This window comes from Neovison vison, chromosome 4 (genome assembly GCF_020171115.1).
Source record: "Neovison vison isolate M4711 chromosome 4, ASM_NN_V1, whole genome shotgun sequence".
NCBI lineage: Eukaryota > Metazoa > Chordata > Mammalia > Carnivora > Mustelidae > Neogale > Neogale vison.
The window spans coordinates 190146516-190168529 of NC_058094.1; the positions used below are offsets into that span (position 1 = coordinate 190146516).

At 39.0% G+C, this 22014-nt stretch overlaps 1 protein-coding gene across 3 annotated transcripts in view; it reads left to right on the plus strand.

The window, feature by feature from the left end:
- ANLN (anillin actin binding protein) overlaps positions 1 to 22014 on the plus strand; it is a 48339-nt gene that overhangs the window by 7562 nt on the left and 18763 nt on the right. For 2 of the 3 annotated variants that reach the window (XM_044246365.1, XM_044246367.1), the window contains exons 3-13: positions 1659 to 1976; positions 5773 to 6158; positions 7298 to 7526; positions 9427 to 9617; positions 9900 to 10007; positions 15264 to 15390; positions 18697 to 18807; positions 19412 to 19632; positions 20534 to 20679; positions 20895 to 21042; positions 21706 to 21841. In XM_044246365.1, the coding sequence (XP_044102300.1) occupies positions 1659 to 1976; positions 5773 to 6158; positions 7298 to 7526; positions 9427 to 9617; positions 9900 to 10007; positions 15264 to 15390; positions 18697 to 18807; positions 19412 to 19632; positions 20534 to 20679; positions 20895 to 21042; positions 21706 to 21841 (2121 nt within the window). The remainder of the gene's footprint in view (positions 1 to 1658; positions 1977 to 5772; positions 6159 to 7297; positions 7527 to 9426; positions 9618 to 9899; positions 10008 to 15263; positions 15391 to 18696; positions 18808 to 19411; positions 19633 to 20533; positions 20680 to 20894; positions 21043 to 21705; positions 21842 to 22014) is intronic. The other variant, XM_044246366.1, reaches the window with a different exon arrangement.

Genomic DNA, 22014 nt, shown 5'->3' on the forward strand with positions numbered 1-22014 from the left:
GGTGGAAATATTTACTGTTTTATATAAGAATATATTGAATTCTATATTTTCAAGTGGTGATGCATGTTAAAATAGGAACACTTAAAAAAAATCATTAGATGAGTTAATAGAAAATAGATCCATAAATGAATTACAGAAGGTGAGAAAGTTTCAGAATGTCTATTTGATTAGGCTGATGTCTCTGAGGGCAATCACGGCTCCCACTTAACAGAACTTTGGGTATTGCCAGAGCGAGAACACTAGGTCAACCAGCCAGGGATACTGGCCTCATATGCAATTTACATTCCTATATTCTAAAATGTTAATTTCCCAGGAGATATATTAAAACTCATTCTTGAGTAGAAATAATATGCCTCATGTTTGGGTAGCTCCTTTTTATTTTATAGGTGTCCATGGCACTTTAAAATATAAAATGTTATAAAAATATGAAAACATTTGTGCCAATAACTTCACTTGGTATTAACCAGATAGTTGAGTTGCTTTTTTGGTTCCCTGCCTTTCCCAAACCTCAAGCAGGTTCTCTTCTAACCTTGCTTATTATTGTTCATGGAAGACTGTTTTAAGAAACACAAAGCCTGTTTCGACCCTTAGCTGTGTCATTTTATGGAAGGTAATATAATTGCTCTGTGCTTGGTTTTCCTTATCTAAAAATGAGGTGATTGGGCTGTATGATCTTAAAAATCACTCAAAATGTTTGTTTATTCTATGTGTATGCATTTTTATTTCCTAGTGTCTTTTTTTTTTTTTTTAAAGGTTTTATTTATTTATTTATTTGTCAGAGAGAGAGAAAAGCAGGCTCCCTGTCAAGCAAGGAGCCCAATGCAGGACTTGATCCCAGGACCCTGGGATCATGACCTGAGCCGAAGGTAGCAGCCTAACCAACTGAGCCATCCAGGGGTCCCTATTTCCTAATGTCTTAAGACTACATAAAGTATTAGTCCTATACCTTGAGAATATTATTTGAATATCTTTTCTTTTCATTCAGGAGTTTTATTTTATTTTAATTAATTAATTAATTTTTAAAAGATTTTATTTGTCCAAGAGAAAGAGGGAGGGAGAGAGAGCACAAGCAGGGGGCATGGCAGAGACAGAGGAAGAAGCAGGCTCCCCGCTGAGCAAGGAAATGGTACAGGACTTGATCCCAGGGCCCTGGGATCATGACCTGAGCTGAAGGCAGATGCTTAACTGGCTGGCCTCCCAGGCATCCCCACTCAGGTGTTTAAAACCATAAATTATATGTTCGCTTAAAAAGAAATCTCTCAAGGTGCCTGGGTGGCTCAGTGGGTTGAGGTCTCTGCCTTTGGCTCAGGTCGTGATCCCAGGGTCCCGGGATTGAGCCCCAAGTCAGGCTCTCTGCTCAGTAGGGAGCCTGCCTCCCTTCCTCTCTCTCTGCCTGCCTCTCTGCCTGCTTGTGATCTCTGTCAAATAATTAAAAAATAAAAATTAAAAAAAGAGAAAGAAAGAAATCTCTCATACCAGATTTCTAAGTTACTGAAAGTAGAATTTTACATATTTCTTGTTGTAAGGAAAATCATTTAAAGAGAACAGAGAAACATCACGTTTTAGTAATTTGTTAAGTACCTACTGATGGTTTTTCAGGTTATGAGAAATTATAGAAATTTGAAATTTTGGGGGTGGGTGTCCTTTTTTTAATCTAGAGAAATCTTGTACAAAACCATCACCATCAAAGAAACGCTGTTCTGACACCACCGAAGTAGTAGAAGTTTCTAACTTGGAAAATGAAAAACCAGTTGAGTCCGCTTCTGCAAAACCCTGTCCTCCAAGTCCTCCAGCTCCCCAGGCGCAGCCTCAAGCACCTGCTCCTGTCAGTGCTTCGGAGGCGACCCCAGCCCCGGTGCCCAGAGTGAGGAGGGGGCTCAACTCGAGATTGGAATCAACTGCAGGGTCCTCAGTGAAAACACGAATGCAAAAGCTGGCAGAGCAGCGGCGCCATTGGGATAATAATGATCTGACAGGTATGAATGATACGGATGGTCTGGTCCTTAAAATCTGTTTCAATAAGATTCAACTTGGATGCAAATTTGAGGTATCACTTAACACACGAAAGATCACTGCTTCTGTTTTATCTATCTCCTCAGTATCCATCACTTACAAGTAGTTTGTATATCAATGGGATATTTATCAGTTGATTGTGTTCTCATTGAAGGAGATGCTGCTGAAGTTCTTAGAGCAGCTCACAGAAGCTTGGTCTCATAACAGAATTATATTTGCAATAAGACACAATAGAGAACAAACTATACCCTCGTCATTATTAGCATTGCTGACCTTTAGCTCTGTATGCAAGAAATCCTGTTTCGTGGATTAACTAATTAAATAAATTTGAGTGGTTAAGGTATGTAATGCTATTTAATAGGGGGGAGAGAAAACATAAACATTTACTGAGCACCTATGACACATGTTTGTCAGGGTGCTGGGAACCCATGAAGTGACCTGATCCTTGCCTCTGTGTTCTCATATTCAGATGGAGAGTCTAAGAGCAAATCAGCAGGGTTATGTGTTCTATGATCAATTTTGTCTCCTATCTCATTACAAAAAAAGCCTTGAGATGACTCACAAAAAGAACTATATTACAAAACAAAAATAAGGAAATTATTGGGTAAAGAGAAGGAAGAACAAAGAAGGGGAGGGTAAAATACAGGCATTCAGGTCCTCCTCACTTGCCAGAATTATGAACTTGCTAGCAGCCAAGGCAAGGAGGTTATACACCATCAGTTATTTCACTACTATTTATAAGATTAAAGCAGAACTGTGGCTGGAACTAAGACTAAGAGAACTTTCTTCCCTGGGTCCTCAAAGATGACTTTGTAGAAGGTAGTTCGTGTGTGAGGTTACTCAAGGTAGGCAGATGGCCTGGCTCCAAGCTCAGTTGGTGAACACAGTTCCTAAGAGATCTAGCATTGTACAGTGACAGCTGGGCCTTACCCAAGGAAGTGTTCCTCAAGCTTTGGCTCTCAGCCTGACTCCTGTGTAACAGAAACATTTGGACCGTTGGATTGTAATCTCAGGAGCATGCTGGAGCCCTGGGGTGTACTTATGTCTTTTTTTAAAAAAATCTGTTTTACTCTGGTGCATAGCCAGAATTGAGACCAAGTGATCTGAAGAAATGGATGGACAACATAAATTTTAGGCAGTCTTTCATAAATGTCAATTCTTTGGTCTGAAATTTGGTAAGTATTGGACAGCAGAGTGTTTTAAGATTATCCTTTTTAGCAGTGATGGTAATTTCAAGAGTCAATACTTACTGTGTAAAGTGCTAGGCATTCTAAATATTTTTTGTTCTAATATAGTATAACATTTAATTCTTATAAAAATCTTAGGACATACATACTACTTTTTTGTTCATGTTATAGAAGAGGAAACTGGGTTCTGAGAGGCTAAGACTCCTTACCCAAATCAGCAGCTAAAATTCCAACCTCAGTTGTTGGATTCTAGGGCTCAACCCTTGCCTGCTGTGACCCACCTGATGTTCTCGGGTATGGATCAGGGTGCAGATAGCCCATGCTGTCTCTTACACCTAGTGATTTTGGTAGTGGGCAGGGCTAACCGTGCTTCTTTATGATTCCTGGGGAGGTTAATCAGTAAATGTGCCTAAATACAAGGATGTTTCCTTTCTGTTTGGCAAGAAATCTCTATGGGAAATAGAAAGAGGGTTTAATGATATAATGCGTGGTGAGAAGATCAGCCAAGGCCATAAATATTCTAGGGCAGAAAGCATTACCACAGTGACTTTGAACATTTTGAAAACAAATGTTAACCAATGCCTACCTTAGCCTTTAAAGTAAATCTCTTAAGGGATCATAACCTGTCTAATTTTAAGTACTGAAACTTGAAAATAAAGTGTTTGTGATGAATGAGTTAGTGTATGCTCTCCAGGACTGTGGGTATAAACCAGTTAAATGAGGGATTATACTAAAATATAACTTAACTGAAGCTTCTTTTCTGATAAAGAATAGTTAGAAGAGCTAAAGGTCTCTTAAGCCCATTCCTAAAATATGACAGTAAAGCTGTCATCTGCTTAGAGGACAGGTCTTATTCTCAGGGACACGATAGAGGTATGCAAAAGGGTATCACAGGGACGGTGGTGGCCAGGGAAGCTTTTCTAGGGAAGGCAGACGCAAGACACTGAGGGACTACTGGCTTCAGACCGTGGAGAAGGTCTCCTAGGCCGAAGTAATAGGATGCTTAAGAAGCACAGAGGTATGTAAACAGAGCACGTACATAAAGAGTAGATATTTTCTGGTAGAAAAGCAAGAGATAAGTTTGAAGAAAGCAGCAGGGTTTAGAGCCTGTGGAATTTAACCAGGAGGTGATGGTGAGATACTGGGAGAATTTAAGTAGAAAAATGTTGTAGAGAGATCACTCTGGCATCAGAATTGAGAAGGGATTGAATAGGCCAGAGACTCGAGCAGAGGGAGCAGGAAGACCAGTTAGAAGGTTAATGTTATAATCCTGGTATGGAATGATGAAGGCCAGGAGTGAAGAGGAGAGGTGGGATCTGTAAGATTTAGGAGGGAGGATCTCTGGGCTAGATGTCTGGGTGGTGGTGGAGGAGAAGGGAGAAGGAGTAAGAGGCCACAATGAGGAGGAACATGTTTGGGGTAGTTTCAGCATCACATACGTTATTTGGGGTGCCAGGGGATAGCCAAATGGAGGTGGTTGGTAGGTAGAAGGACCTCATGGAGGATATGGCCCAAGAGCAGAACTAGTAGAGGATGCTGCCACCAATGGAAACACAAGGCCTGCAATGTGTAGTGGCATCTAGTGCCAGCAGCGAAGGCAACTTCAGGGCAGCCAGGGAGGCAGAGGCCAGTTTGGGTGTCTAGTAGTGAGAGAATATTGTGTAGGGCTAGAGGGACAGTAGCTAAAAAGGGGTGTATGTTGGTGGGAGGGTGTTTACTTTTAGCTCGAAGATAAGACAGAACTAGATACAGATGAGCATATTTATGTGCAGAGAAGAAAAGAAGTTTTAGAGGTGTAGAATTGAGAATTCAGGCAGAAGTATAAGGCTTGGACAGTAGGAAGGATACCTCTTCCATTGACTGAATTTGTGGAGTAGAAAGTGCTGTGGAGTTTTGATTTCCCTAGATGTGCTTTATGCCTGTAGGTCTTCATAAGTTAAGTATTACTATTCAAGATCTATCTCCACATGAAGTAACTGTGGGCAACATTTTAGTCTAACCCTGTGCTATCCAATACTGTAGACACTAGCCATATATAGTTTTTAAGATTTAAATTAATTGAAATGAAATAACATTTCTTAATTGCCCTAGCCACATTTCAAGGGCTCACAAGCCACACGTGGCTAGTGGTTACTGTCCTGGATAGCATGGATCTAGAACATGTCCATCATTGCAGGAAGTTCTATTGTACAGCACTGGTCTCATCCATTTTAAAATAAAACGTGCCTGTGGAATATGTAATCTTAAATTGTGTGATGTTGTAACATCATGAATTCTAAAATTATGACCTAAGTGCACGGTATCTTCGAGCATTTGTAATCCATTAAGATTTAGAAAAAATAGGTATAAGAAGTTCGCCTGTTTTTTTTCAAATTTGGATGAAGTATCATCTGATTTGAAAAGATATTGTCAAATTTAAGCAGCTTGGTAGTTTCATACAATCAAGAGCTTTCTATTAGTTCCTAAACCTCCTAACTCTTTTTTAAAAGTTCTGAGTGGAGTGATCTTGATATTACACATATGTATAACTCTTGAACACGGGTTTTAAGTCTTTTTCTGAAAACATTTCTAGATGATATCCCTGAGAGCTCAGTCATCTCCCCAATGCCATCAGAGGAAAAGGCTGCCTCCCCTCCCAAACCAGCCCTCTCCGATGCCTCGGCAACTCCAGTTGGAAGAAGGGGCCGTCTGGCCAACCTTGCAGCAACTATTTGCTCGTGGGAAGATGATGTAAATTACTCATCTGCAAAGCAACACAGTGCACAAGAACAGCCTGGTACCACTTGTTTATCCAAATTTTCCTCTGCAAGTGGAGCATCTGCTAGGATCAATAGCAGCAGTGTTAAGCAGGAAGCTACATGCTGTTCCCAAAGGGATGGCGAGGCCTCTTTGAATAAAGCTCCATCCTCGAGTGCTGTGGGTGTATCTCTGAATAATGCTGCAATTTCCAGCTCTGTGGTAAGCAATGCAATACTGGTCTTTGGAAATCATTTTTTTTCCTTATGAGTGATAATGTATATAAAGTATTTTATCACATATATGTAGTGTGCTTGTATCTATTTTTAGAAATTGGTGGCATAGAAAGTAAAAATCCTAAATTTGTTAGCCTAGCCTAAGATAAATTAGTTGTTGACAAGTAAATTATACTAATTTCATATGATTCCAAGGTGTATAATAATGGAATGATGGCACCTCTTAGTCATCAGGGAGAGCACTGAACATTATTCTCCCTGTAGAACGTTTTATGTATGCATATAAATCTAAGATATGGAATTTCTCTGAAAAGACATGTAATAAACTAGTAGCTCAAGTTGCTTTCAAAAGGCAAATTGCAGAACAGGATTTTTAAGGGTGGTTATGATAATGTTACCATATATCTTTTTGAAATGTTTGAAAGTTTTACCTTGCACATGAATTACATCATCAACTTTCAAAAATAAACTTTAAAAAGAAAGTATGTTTCTGAGCATTGCTTCTTAATGTGGAGCCAGGTTTTGGAATTAGATAGACCTGCATTCAATCCCTGCTACATTATTAAAAGTGTAGCTTTGGACAAGTTACTTAATCTTGCAAAACCTTGTTTTCCCATCTGCAGAATGGGAAAGAAGGGGTTATTGGGAGGTTTAAATGAGATTATGTGCATAAAACCTTTAGCAAAGTGCTTGGCACGTAGCACTTAATAATATGTTATAGTTAGCCATGAAGTACATGATATGATTGCATTGAATTAATATTGACTTAATTAAAATACAAAAATAATGCAGTGTGGTCTCATACAGTTAAAATTTATAAAGGTGCTAGTAAGATAATCAGAAAGAAATTGTTATTTAAAATAGGGAGTGACCCTACCCCTTATATGAAATTACTCCTCAGTGTATTATACATGCTAAACTACATATTATAATTTTAATAATAGCATTTTCAAAGTTGACTTTTTACCAAACCTTTCAAATTGGTTCGATCTATTAAGGAGAATATTTTTTTCCGTAAGTTTACATAAAGGCTACTAAGCAAATAGAAATAGACTCGTTTTGTTATAAGACTACCTTTCGATATTGTGAATATTGTAGTTTACCTAAAGTGTTATCATGTTTCAGAAAGCTGCTTCTTCCCCAGTGAAATCTTCTACTACAGCCATTACTGATGCTAAAAATTGTAAGGGACAAAATCCTGAGCTACTTCAGAAAACTCCTGTAAGTCCCCTGAAAACAGAGATATCGAAACCAATTGAAAAGTCAACTGTGTCCCAGTCATTTCGGCCCAAAGAAGAATTAAATAGAGAAACTTGTCGGCAGTCTCAGTCTAAAGACAAAGCAGCAACATCAGGTTATGTATCTTTTTAAAAAAATCTAGTTACTGCTGACTCTTTTCAGGGTGTCTGTTCTCAGCATTCTAATTATCCAGTTGTGAACTGCACAGTGTTGGTCTGCATGGCAAGCACGTAAATGTATAAAATGAGACTTCTTCAAATTCAGTCTTAATTTATTGAATGAATATTCATTAGTGGGGACTTGCCTATTTACTGGTCAAAGTATGTAACTTGTTAACAGTTTAAACATGGTTTTTTTCTAGAATGACCATGGTAGATACTTTCTTCTATGCTTTTTGATGGGGACACAGCATATATACCTGAAAATCACATTGTAAGGGCTTAATGAAGAAACATTTTTGTAACCAAGAGTGCAGAGCAATGCTTTGCAAACTTTAATATGAAGGCACCCCTAATAGCAAAGGAGAGTGAATGTGTATGTAAATGACTCCACTCTCAATTATATTTATATGTGTGTATATTGTGTGTGAGCATATATACATGTAAAAGTTCAAAATTAACCCGTGTAGTAAAATGATGCTCCTGGAAATCTGTATTCATCTTGTGGGGACTTACACCTTCTGGCTTACCCTACCCTCACATGCTATGGGTTGAGAAACACAGGACTAAAAAATAAGGTTCAAATATATGGAAACACAGTTAATTTTGAACTATATTCTTTTTTCAATAGAATTGCTTTTGAAAGGACTTTTAATTCAAAATTTTAACTTCTTAAAAATATAATCTCTTTGGATACTGTAGTTCCTCATCAAAGAGAAGTAGACAGAGAAATGAGAGTGGATATCCATTAGTTATTCCAGGAAACCAGCAATCAGTTTCCAGATGAGCCGAAGTGAGAAGTAACCTGGAGACAATTAGCAACATCCCCACATGGACTAGGACTAGTTACTCTCAATTTTTCAAAGACTTATGGAATCGATAAGAAGGATTTTTTTTTTTTTTTTAAATTCTTGGCTATTGGCTATGCCCAGTATATGTTACTGGGACCTCAGAGATATTTAATTTTTATGTTTCTTTGTATTCTTAAGGCATTCTAGTTTGAAATATGGTATAAAATGACACATGGAGTCTTTAAACTATGCCTATAGGTCAAATTCTGCCTTTTACCTTTTTTGCAAATAACGTTTTATTGGAACACAGCCATGCCCATTTATTTACACGCTGTCTGTGGCTGCTTTCATGCTTCAATGAAGAGTTGAGTAGTTACAACAGTGGTCACATGGTTTGCAAAGCCCAAAATATTTACTGTCTGGCCTTCTGTGGAGAAAATGCTGATTTCGGATAGAAAGAAACCTCTTTCTCTATGGTCCCTATCCCATTTGTTCTACTTCAAATGTACCTCATACTATTTCAATGAATACTATTTTAAGACTTTATAGAATCAAGATATCGCTTGATAAAGTCAATAATCTCTAATTTTTCTTTTGAGAGAGAAAAAGGATTTAATTCCTAGATTTTCTATTGTACTTCCTAAAACCAAGATAAAATAAATTGGGCTATAGAAATAGAAGTAGTTGGGTTATCATGGTGAGGACCCTTTGGTGATAAGGAATACTGTTAATATACATACAGTCAATTTCCAGTCATTTAGGTTCTGCTTATTTAGTTGAAGGGTTTTCTAATTTTCACTGTCCTCTCACTCTACCTTTTAAAAATTCTTGCTCTTCTTTCTTTAAAGAACTAAATCTAATAAATGAATTTTAAGACACGGAATTAGATAGGATAATATGGTAAATTTCTGTTTTAAAGCTGTTTTCATACTTTTTACTTTCCGAATGAGTAGTCTAAGTAGAATCAAAGCATTTTAGAGCCATACTGGATTTTAGAACCTTTTCAATACAAATTATAATTGCTACTTATTCTAAATAGCCTCCAAAATGTGTGTGCTTTCTGTAGGAGGAGCAGGAATTAAGCCTTTCCTGGAACGCTTTGGGGAGCGTTGTCAAGAACACAGCAAACAAAGTCCCGCTCGGAGTACACCCCACAGAACCCCCGTTATCACTCCAAATACAAGGGCCATCCAGGAAAGATTATTCCAGCAAAATACATCTTCATCTACTACTCATTTAGCACAACAGCTCAAGCAGGTCTGGCATACTGCTTTTAACATTATTCATTACATGTTCTCGGCATAGAACCCAGAAATCAAATTGTAAATTCTGATATCAGTCTTTCTGACAGAGATAAATATCATCTTGGTTCCTTGTATCGCTTATTTCAAATTAGAAATATTATTGTCTTGTGTTCCATGCATACTGTGATTTTTTTAAATCTCAAACCTGAAGACAAGCAAAGTTTAGTAGTATCTGAATATTATTCTTAAACATACTATTGGCTTTTGTATAAAATAGAGCTTTTGGTGGTTTTAGGAACGTGAGAAAGAACTAGCATGTCTTCGTGGCCGATTTGACAAGGGCAATTTATGGAGTGCAGAAAAAGGCGAAACTTCAAGAAGCAAACAACTAGAAACCAAACAGGTAGTGTAAACAAGAAAAATGGGGGTGAACTTGGTATGGAAGTATTGCCGGGATCTAACTTGTGGTCCTGCATTGTCAAACAGTTCTTTATCCTGTTTCTTTTAACTGTGCCATTTTCCATTCATAAACCCCTTCAATGTTCATACCTAGTCTGCTTTTCTCTTGTGATACTCTCCCATTCGGTATTCACTGATGACCTAGTTAGAATCAAAATTTTAAAACATGTTCTCATCTTCAATTGATTTCATATTTCTTTTAGTATTCTACTTAGTTGCTAGTTCTAAAATGTTTCTCGGGATCTACTTTTTTCATTAATGATGGTAGATTACTGTCAGATTTCATTAATCAGCTTTCAACAAAGTTCCTACTTATAAACTACTTTGTGTTTCATTTACATGCCTACTATGTACAAAATACTGTATTAGGATATACATTTAAGCTAAAAATAATAGAATTATATTTAAAGTGGTACCAGTTGAAATAGAAAAATACATTTAACCAGTATTCTCTAAGAAAGACCTTTAATTGATTTTGGTTTTGTTTTTTTGTTTGTTTGTTTGTTTGTTTTTTTTAAAGATTTTATGTAATTATTTGACAGAGAGAAATCACAAGTAGATGGAGAGGCAGGCAGAGAGAGAGAGAGAAGCAGGCTCCCTGCTGAGCAGAGAGCCCGATGCGGGACTCGATCCCAGGACCCTGAGATCATGACCTGAGCCAAAGGCAGCGGCTTAACCCACTGAGCCACCCAGGCGCCCCTGATTTTGGTTTTTATGAGGTCTCTTGCTTAACAAATCATGTTTCCCAGGGTTCTGACTAACCCTGTTTTCTTACTTGCTCTGGGACATCTCTTCCTTGTCCTCACGAAATGCTAATGTACCTGGCTGTGTTTTATTCCTCTCTCCAGAACTCCAGGCCTGGTTGCCTGGTAGAGTTCTTTGCAATTCTCACCAGTAGCCTCTGTCTTCACCTAGGGCTTCATTCTCTACCTCACCATCTAAAACAGTCTGGGAGTTCTTCCTTGCCTCCTTCCTCTTATTACTGCATCTTCCCCTAGCACACACTTGAACACATACACATCCAATGTGTCCTTTGCTTTTTCCTTATCACTTCCAGAGCTTTGTATTGAAAACCTTGATTCTAGTCTGGCTACTCTCCTGTCAGAGCAATTTTATTTTTTTAAAGATTTTTTTATTCATTTATTTGACACAGAGAGAGAGAGAGAGAGCGCGCTCAAGCAGTGGGGAAGCAGGGGGAGAGGGAGAGGGAAAAGTAGGCTCGCCAAGCAGGAAGTCCGGTGCGGGGCTCAATCCCCAGACCCTGGGATCACAACCCCAGCTAAAGGCAGATGCTCAATGACTGAGATACCCAGGCACCATAAGAAATATTTCTTTTTAAAAGATTTTATTTTTTTATTTGACAGACAGATCACAAGTAGGCAGAGAGAAAGGGGAAAGCAGGCTCCCTGCTGAGCGGAGAGCCCGATGCGGGACTCGATCCCAGGACCCTGGGATCATGACCTGAGCCGAAGGCAGAGGCTTAACCCACTGAGCCACCCAGGTGCCCCCGTAAGAAATATTTTTAAAAGGAAGGTATCTGTGTATTCCCTTGCTTAAAGTCCTTAGAAAGCTCTTCCTAGCCAGCATCAGAAAACCGTCTATAGTGCTTGGCTTGCCATCTAGAATCATCTAGAATCTGGCTTCTCACTGCTCTTCCACATGTGTGTGTCAGTCTGGTCATGCAGACTGTTTGCAGTTTCTCAAATGTACCCGTGTTTTCGATCTCTTTGTCTTTGCCTTGCTATTTCTCTCTGCAAAGAGTATCTCCATGGTGAGCACCTACTTCATTAGGAGTAGGTCAAACTTCAGTCCCCTCTGGAAACCCTTACCAGGCCCTTTACTTCCCGGGCCATCTTTTCTCACCCTGTCATCCTATTGTTTACCTGAGCTGGAATGTTTATCCTCTTGTAACTGTTTCACCTTTGCTTTCCACTAGAGCCTTATCTGTCTTTTTCTGTGTTCTTAGTGCTTGGCTCACAGGATGAGCTCCATAAATTTGTCCTTGAAGGAAGGAATGAATGAGCTAATCCTTCCCATCGGCATACAGCAAGCTGTTATCTGTCATCTTAAAATAAAAACTACTCTCTGAACCCCCTATTCCCTTCCCTTTCTTTACCTCCTTTTCATTCAGTCTTCCAAAAGAGTTATGTCTTGCTGCTTACATTTTTTCCTCCCTTCTTTCTGAATCTCTCCACTCAGGCTGTCACCGCTACTTCCTCATCAAATTCACTGGGGCTCTTCGGTAATCAATTTTTAGGCATTTAACTTGACCTATTAGGAGCATTTGGCATTGTTGATTACTGTCTTCTGTTTGAAGCACCTTCTTCACTTGGTTGCCAGTGTATCATATCATGGCTTTTCTGCTTCATCCCTGGAAATATGGGACAACAGTTCTGAAACTGTTTTGTGCTAAATAATTCCTGCTACACTTGCAGAATTCCTCCCCGGATGGCTGCACATTTGCATATAAAGAACATTCTGAACACAGAAACAGAGTTTAGGGGTCTGGCTCACTCAGAACTCATCCATGGTACCCACAGAGGGAGCAAAGAGGTGGGAGGAAAAAGTGATTGAGTGGGGTGTTGCTAGAGTCAAAGAGAGGGCATTGAAGTCTGACCTACTCCTAGTGAAGTAGGTGCCCACCACGGAGATACTCTTTGCAGAAAGGACCTTTCAGAAAGAAGGGATGGTTGCTAGCAAGTATCTGTTGTCAAATGTGGACTGGTCCAAGACCACTGGGTTTTGGAAGAAAGAGCTTGTTTCTTGGCAAGAGCAGTTTTGCTGAAGTGGTGAGGGGAGAAGGCAGGTGGTGGTGGGTAAGGAGCGGGGCCAGAGGGTGGAGGCAGTCCTCAGACGTTTAATTCTAAAAGGGAAGGGAGAAAGGAGGTGATGGCTGGAAGGGGATGAGGAAGTGAAGTACAGTTTGTGTTTGTGGTTGTGGTTGTGTTTGTTTTGTTCATTCTGAAGAGACTTAAGTCAGTTTTAATGTCAAAAATAAGGTTTATAGAGTGCCTGGATGGCTCAGTCAGTGAAGCATTTCACTCGATTTTCGCTCAGATTGTCACCTTGGAGTCATGGGATCCAGCCCCACGTCAGGCTCCATGCTCAGTATGGAGCCTGCTTGGGATTCTCCCTCTCCCTCTGTCCCTCCCTACTCACACATGTAAATAAGTAAATAACATCTTAAAAAAAAAAAAAGAGGTTGGGGCACCTGGGTGGCTCAGTGGGTTAAGCTGCTGCCTTTGGCTCAGGTCATGATCTCAGGGTCCTGGGATCGAGTCCCGCATCGGGCTCTCTGCTCAGCAGGGAGCCTGCTTCCCTCTCTCTCTCTGCCTGCCTCTCCGTCTACTTGTGATTTCTCTCTGTCAAATAAAATAAAATCTTTAAAAAAAAAAAAAGAGGTTTATGATAGAGGAATAAGTGGTGCTGATTGATAGGGTCGGGTAAACCTTTCAGGAGGTAAGACTGCACTGGATGAACTCCGGAGCACCATGAAGGGAAAGGATTAAGACAGGTTCCGGCTGTGGTAAGAAGGAAGAAGGGAAGCGGTGTTTGGGGGCAAGTGATTTTAGAACTGTGATGACAGAAAACTGGTAGAATTTCTATCTGGTTACCTCTGTTTTGTTCGTCCTTAGGGAAGGGAAGGTGACAGATGTGATACTCTGGAGGACGGGAGGGAGAACTGACCCAGAAAGAGAAGGACGGAAGAGTAGTGTGGAGACTCAAGTGGGGGTATGAGAGCATACAGTCCTAGTACTCTCGATCTGTCCAAAGAACCTGGATATAAACATGGAGAAGGTGACTGTTCCAGGGATGGAGTTTGCTAGACATGAGGAATGGAAGTATAGTTGAGGTGAGGGAGTTGAAGGTATTGGTGAGATTGCGGTTGAACTGAAGGCTCTAACCAGGATGGAGGTGTAAGAAAATAGGTGGGAGTAACAGGAAGAAAAGCATCAAATGGCCAGAAGTCCCCATGAGGCCAAAGAGTAGGATCTGGTGGGAATTCCTGAGTAAGAGAGATTGGAGGGTTTGAGGGAAGAGGCTGACTCCAGGGCATGGCTGAACTGGAATGGTGGTGGGGGTCTCTGAAGTGGAAGCATTTACGCAGCTAGGGGCCAGGATGCTGGCGAGAAGGTACTTGCGGCAATGCAAACCACCCAGAGGATGGCAGGTCTGGGACTGCAGAAGCGGGGATGGCAGGAGCAGGAGGAGAGAATTACTAAGAGCGTGGAATTACCATTAGGGAGCTGGGAGGGGCTGTCCCTTATGTTGTCAGGGTGTGTATCCCAGAAGATGGTAGGGGAGTTGTGCCTTCCGGGGACAGTCAGGCCTGCAGCGCAACATTCGGTAGTTTACTCTGTGTACATGCATCAACAGCTCCTTCTAACTTAAGAGCCAAAATAGTCTGGAACTAGTTGTGGAATGAGAATATGTGGGTTTGTAAATTGGCCCTCCCAGTTATCGGCCAAGTGTGCAAGTCATTTAACTCCTGTGTCTCTATCTTTTCTTCTTTAGAATGAAGTAATAGCACCTAACTTGCAGGGTTATTGGGAGGATTGGGGAGGCAATAATGTCAAGTGCTTAGAAAGGTGACTGGTGCATATTAGGCTCTATTAAGGATTGGTTGCTGTTCTTCTTACTCTTGTTTGATTATTTCTTCTATTGCTTTAATCATAAAACCCATGATTCAAAAACAATGAATGTTTGTCTCCCACGGCCTTGTCAATGATTAAGACTCAGATGAGTGATTTTTTTTTTCTTTCTCTTTCCTTTTTTTCCTTCCACATTCTGTTTTTGTTCTTATTTTCTTTGCCTTTTACTCACTGAGTAAATGTTAAGGGGAATCTTGATGTAGGAACTGTCAGTAGATTTTATAGGTTTGGGATGAGATAAGTGGCCTAGGGGAATTGCTTTTCTCTGCGTGTGGCTTGCACTTTAATAGGTTTATCTAAAACTACTCCAATACAAATTTTCCTTCTTGCCTCCTAGTCTCTTTAAGTACATCCTGGGAATTACAGAGAATACTGAGCCAGCATCAACGGTTTCTTGTGTTCTAAACATTGCTGGGACATTTCACATACATTGTTTTGTTCTGAGGAAGTTTATATAGAATTATGACTCATGTTTGTTTCACTTGATAACATGCAGAAAGAAAAAAATCTGTAGTGTTGAGTAATGACATCTTCATTTGCTTTTATAGGAAATTCACTGTCAGAACACCCCCCTCAAAAAACATCCAGCTGTTTCAAACACCCCATCGCTTCCAGTAACAGAAAAGGTGACAGAAAATCAGACACCGGGAAAACCTTCCAACACAGAACCTACAGGTCAGCATTTTTTACTTCTGCTCCACTTACAATGAAGCTTTCCATCTACTATAGTTTTGGAAATTGCATCGGAAAGCAGAAATACTGCTTTAATGTAAAAAGATAGATTAATTTTTTTATTGCTACTTATTCTTTCATTTCTAGCTGTACAATATGCTTCTTCCTCAGTTCTCCTTTCAGACTCAGAGTTCATGCTCTTCATGGGACGATAAATCACTGGACAACTCTTTTTTTTTTTTTTTTCCTGAGAAAGATTCAGTAAGATCTGTTGAATTATGGAGTGTGCATGCTCTTTAGTTTACTCTCTTTATAAGTGTTTCTATAAGTTGAATTCTTAAAACTACCGTGCAAAGATGATTATGCAAAGAGATGAATGGCAGCAGTGTTTGTAATAGTAATCAAGTGTAAATGACCTCAATGTCCATCAGCAGAAAACTGTTTAAATAAATGGTGCTAAATCCATGTCCCCACATATTATGTAGCTGCTTAAAACAATAAGTGAGCTTTGTATGGAATGACATTTAACATATCATAGACACTTAAACATTTTTTTGTTTTTTAAATTTATGGTAAAAAACACATTACTAAAATTTACCATCTTAACAATTTTTAAGTTCACGGTTCAGTAGTGTTAAGTACATTCACATCGTTGTGGAACAGAGCTCCAGAATTTATCCATCATTAGAACTGAAACTATACACATCAAGCAACAATTCCCCATTTCCTCCTCTCCTCAGCCCCTGGTAACTACCATTCTGCTTTCTGTTTCTATGAATTTGACCACCTTATAAACCTCATATAAGTATAATCATATAGTATTTATCTTTCTGTAACTAGCTTAAAAAAAAAAAAGATTTATTTATTTTAGAGAGAGAGACCTAGAGTGCAGTGGGGAGGGCTGGAGAGAGAGGGAGAGAGAAACTTTAGCAGACTCTGCACTGAGCATGGAGCCCTACACGCCGCTCTATCTCATGACCCTGAGATCACAACCTGAGCCGAAATCAAGAGTTGGATGCTTAACTGACTGTGCCACCCAGGCACCCCATAACTAGCTTATTTAATTTACCATGGTGTCCTTAAGGTTTATCCATGTCCTAGCATGTGACCGGAATTCCTTCCTTTTTAAGGCTGAATAATACTCCATCATGTATATATACATTTTGTTTAACCACTGTCTATCAGTGGACTTTTTGGTTGCTTCCATCTCTTGGTTATTGTGAGTAGTGCTGCTAGGGACATAGGTATGCAAATGTCTCTTTGAGACCCTGCTTTTAATTCTTGGCATAGACTCAGTAGTAGGGTTGCTATATCCTACAGTGGATCTATTTTAAGTATTTTGAAGGAACCATTATACTATTTTCTTTAGCACTCATACCATTTTACCATCTCATCAACACAGCACAAGGGTTCTAGTTTTTCCACATCCTTGTCAACACTTGTTACTTTCTGTTTTTTTGATAGTAATCATCCTTAGGGGTGGGAGGTGATAGCTCATTGTGATTTTGATTTCCATTTCCTTTACAATTAGTGGTGTTGAGCATCTTTTCATATATTTGTTGGCTGTTTCTATATCATCTTTGGAGAAATGTCTGTTCAAGTCCTTTGCCCATTTTCTAATCAGGATATTTTATTTTTGTTGTTGAGTTTTAGGAGTTCTTTATATTAACCAAACATTAACCTCTTATCACATATATAATTTATAATATTGTCCTCCATTCTGTAGGTTGTCTTTGCAACTCTGTTGAATATATGCTTTGATGCACAAAAGTTTTTAAGCTTGATATTGCCCCATTTGTCTGTTTGTACTTTTGTGGCCTGTGCTTTTGAAGTCGCTCCCAAGAAATTGCCAAATCCATTGTCATGAAGCTTTCCTTCCATATTTTCTTATAGGACCTTAATAGTTTTGAGTCTTCTATTTGGGTCTTTAATCGATTGAGAGTTAATTTTTGTATATGGTGTCAGATAAGGGTCCAGCTTCATTTTTTGCATGTGAATATCCAGTTTTCCCAACATCATTTGTTGAAGAGACTTTCCTTCCCCGCCAAATCATCTTGGCAGCCTTGTCAAAGATCATTTGACTAAATATGTGAGGTTTTGTTTCGTGGCTGTCTATTCTCTCTATTCCATTGGTCTATGGATCTGTGTTTGTGCCAAAGGTGTTGATTACTGTAGCCTTGTAATATGTTCTGAAATCTGGAAATGTCAGTCTTCTAATTTTGTTCTTTTACAAAATTATTTTGGATGTTTAAGGTCCCTTGAAGCTCCATATGAATTTATTGTTAAGAATGCATTGACTCTGTAGATTGCTTTGGGTAGTACTGACATCTTGACAATGTTAGGTCTTCCAATCCATGAACATGGGATGTCTTTCCAGCTATCTGTGTCTTATTTAATGTCTTTCAGCAATGTTTTGTAGCTTTTGGTATATAAACCTATCACCTCCTTGGTTTGGTTTATTCTTAAGTATTTCACTTTTTTTTTTCTAAGTATTTTATTCTATGAACAGAAGTAATTTTAATTCTTTTCAAATCTGGATGCTTTTTTTTTTTTTTTAAGATTTTATTTATTTATTTGACAGAGAGAGATCACAAGTAGGCAGAGAGGCAGGCAGAGGGAGGGGGGGAAGCAGGCTCCCTGCCGAGCAGAGAGCCAGATGTGGGGCTTGATCCCAGGACCCTGGGATCATGACCTGAACCGAAGGCAGAGGCTTTAACCTACTGAGCCACCCAGGTGCCCCAATCTGGATGCTTTTTATTTCTTCTTCTTGCCTATTGCTCTTACTAGGACTTCCAAAGCTGCACTGAATAGAAGAGGTAAGAGTGGCCATGCTTGCCTTGTTCCTGATCTTAGAGGAAAAACTTTGAGTCTTTCACTACTGAGTATCATGTTAACTATGGGCTTTTCCTCTGTGGCCTTTATTATGTTGAGGTAGTTTTCTTATATTGCTAATCTCTGAAGTGTTCTTATTGACACTTTTTTTTTTTAAGTGAAAAACAAAATGCAGAACAGAATGCATAGTATGATTACTTTCTGATAAAACAAAAGGATGTTCATATTTGCATACATAGGGGCAAAACTGGAAGAACAAGCAGTAGCCTTGTAATATTGACATTGCCTTTCTCTTTGGGGAGGAAGAGAAAAATGGGAATGTGAAGAGAGGACAGTTGTTTGGGGGGATTCTGCGTACATCTCTAGATTTGAAATGCATAGTTTTATAATCAGAAAAAAGAATACATAAGATTCTTTAACTGAAAAATTCTAGGTTCTTAACATAAACTAATATGGTTTTTCTTACAATTTTTTTAGGCTTCACTGAATGTGAAATGACGAAGTCTAGCCCTTTGAAAATCACATTGTTTTTAGAAGAGGATAAGTCTTTAAAAGTAACATCAGAGCGAAAGGTCGAGCAGCAGACTGGTTGGTTTTTTATGCTTTATTTCCTATTAATATATTGGTAGAAGCACATATTCAAATATATAGTGTCCTGTATTTCAAAATGTCTTCTGATTTTGTAATTCTCTCTGTCTCTCTCTTTTAACTAGGAAATACTCTAGCTTGCACAAAGAGATAGCACTTTTAACAGTTATCTTTAGGTCATAGACCCCTGTGAAAATCTGATTAAGGCTATCACTCACTTTCACAGGGAAAGGAAATGTGTTGTTCTTCCACACTCTTAGAGGAATAAGTGGCTCTTGAAGACTATTTGGGACCCCTGCCTTAGGTGATGTTACTATTTCCCTATTATTCACTGCCATGTGAAAGGGAACTCCCCAACAATAGAAAAAGAGTGACTTGAAAGAACATTTTTCGTGAGTCTGAAGCCTTTGGCTGTTACCTTGCCATTTGCTTTCTTCCTTAGTATTCTTTCTTAAACCCGAAACATTGACTCATCTTTCGACAGTTTCAACCTTTATTGCTTTACTGTATATTTAGTAAGCGCATGAACATGAGATCTGCTCTGCTATCCTTTTAATTCTTAAAGATCTGAGTCACAGAATCTACCTACTGCCATCTTTTTCAGAAGTGGTACGTGAAACTGAGATGAGTGTGGATGATGATGATGATATCAATAGTTCAAAAGTAATTAATGACATCTTCAGTGATGTCCTGGTGGAAGGTGAGCTAGATATGGAAAAGAGCGAAGAGGAGATGGACCATGAAGAACAGGAAGACGCACTGAATATCTCCTCCATGTCTTTACTCGCTCCATTAGCACAGACAGTTGGTGTGGTAAGTCCAGAGGTAAGGAAAGACAGAATGTTAACAGGCCTGGGATACAAACTGTTAGAATGGGATCCCCTTTTGTTTTAGTTGGTACATGGGGATTTGGCCCTCTGTAGCCAGGGGAATTCTGGAACTCTGATGTCAGTTCTCTTAAAAGAGAGCTTAAAATGCTTTGGTGGTTTCCTGTGACCTTAGATAAAATCCACAGCATGACATGGTTTAAAAGGCCAGATGTCTGGACTCTGCCATTGGCTGTTTCTGGCCCAGGTTATTCAACCTCTTTACCACAGTTCCCTCACCTGTTAAAGGAGGTTAAAACTGGTTCGGGCTGATGTGAATATTATATTATTAGTATATTAGTATTTAGCACCAGACAGAGAACTAACATTTATGGACAGCCAACTACTATTATTAGCTATCACCATAAATTGAATAACTGCAGCTTGGGGAGTTGATGCAATTAGAAATACTTTTTAAGACAGTTGCAGATGTAGGTTTTAGCTATCTTTTTTTTTTTTTTTAAATATTTTATTTATTTATTTGACACAGAGAGAGAGAGAGAGCGCACAAGTAGGCAGAGAGGCAGGCAGAGAGGCGGGGCGGTGGGGGAGAAGCAGGCTCCCTTCTGAGCAGAGAGTCTGATTCGGGGCTCGATCCCAGGACCCTGAGATCATGACCTGAGCCGAAGGCAGAGGCTTAACCCAGTGAACCACCCAGGCGCCCCGGTTTTAGCTATTTGAACTTTTATTCATTTACTACTTAAGAACTTATTTTAGTTGGGCTTGGTTTTATGATGTATCAGTTGGCTTACTGGATGTTTATTTCCTAATAATAGAGAATTTCTTCATTTCCTCAGAATTATCATTTAGAATCCATGTCATCCATAAAACCTACTAATACCTCGTGTGTTTCACTGCAGAGTTTGGTTTCCTCACCGAGATTGGAATTGAAAGATAGCAGTGTAAGTGATGAAAGTCCGAAGCCGGGAAAATTCCAGAGAACCCGTGTCCCTCGAGCTGAGTCAGGTGATAGCATTGGTTCTGAAGATCGTGATCTTCTTTATAGGTAAGAACGTTTCAGAAGGGATTCAGTCACTAAGGGTCATGGTTAGATATAGCAAGTTGTATTATAATGTTATTAATAATTCACCTATAAAACTTTGGAATGACTTTTTTCAGCCTCTCTTTTACCAAATGGCATTTTGCATTCCACCTGTTCAGTAAAAGAGAGTGCTCAGTGTGTTGCTGGATTTCTAATAGAGTATACCTTATTTCCTGAAGCATTGATGCATACAGATCTCAAAGATTCAAAGAAACAGAACGTCCTTCAATAAAGCAGGTGATTGTTCGGAAGGAAGATGTTACTTCCAAGTTAGATGAGAAAAAGAATGGCTTTCCTGGTCAAGTTAATATCAAACAGAAAATGCAGGTATGTACTTCTGTGGAAAGGAGCTTTGGAATGTTTTTCTGTACAAGACTGTATACTCCTTAAGGACAAGGGCTCAGCCTTAGTCATCTGTATACCCTGAGTGACTAGGGCATTGTCTGATACACTAGAGCTCAGTAAATTGCTCTTGAGTTCAGTGTAACTTGAGAAAGGAAGGACTTCTCTGTTGGAAATATTGCTTGTTTGATATTGTTTGATATTTCTGAAATATTTAAACGTTTGTCATATATCCTTAAAGTCCAAGTATAAGTTGGATGGTAGTGAAGTGTGAAATTTTTTTGCTCTTAGATGTTCTCGTATGCTAAGGAAGGCATTTGTAAAAGTATAAATATATATAATTTAAATAAAATGAATCAGATAATTTCTAAATCTTTATACTTTGTTGAATGTACCCCCAATTATAATTTTAATTAGTATGAGTGGAAAGTCTTCATGAGAAAGACTGTTTATAGTATAATTATTACAGTGTGTTGAATAGTTTTGGTGCATAATGTAGACACTTGAATGGTGAGATAATAACATTTTGACTTTACTCTCTGGATATTTCAGAAATTATCCAACAGGCTTAGTTAGAACTGAAGTTTCAATAAAGTGAAAATGGCAATTAAAATGTGAGTTTTTTCTTCCTTTTGCTGGTTTCCCTAGGAACTCAATAATGAAATAAATTTGCAGCAGACAGTCATCTATCAAGCTAGCCAGGCCCTTAACTGTTGTGTTGACGAAGATCATGGAAAAGGGTCACTAGAAGAAGCTGAAGCAGAGAGACTTCTCCTCATTGCAAGTACGTGTGCTACACTAGAAACAAGACTCTTTTGTCTACGATAGTTAGAAATCTCTATTTTAAAGAAGGGGCTTTTTTCTATTTCGGTTGATCTGTGTTTTTGTGTGTTTCTTATGACATTTGTGAATGCTCTGCACATAAAATGGAGTTTGCACAAAAGGTGAAAGAATTGG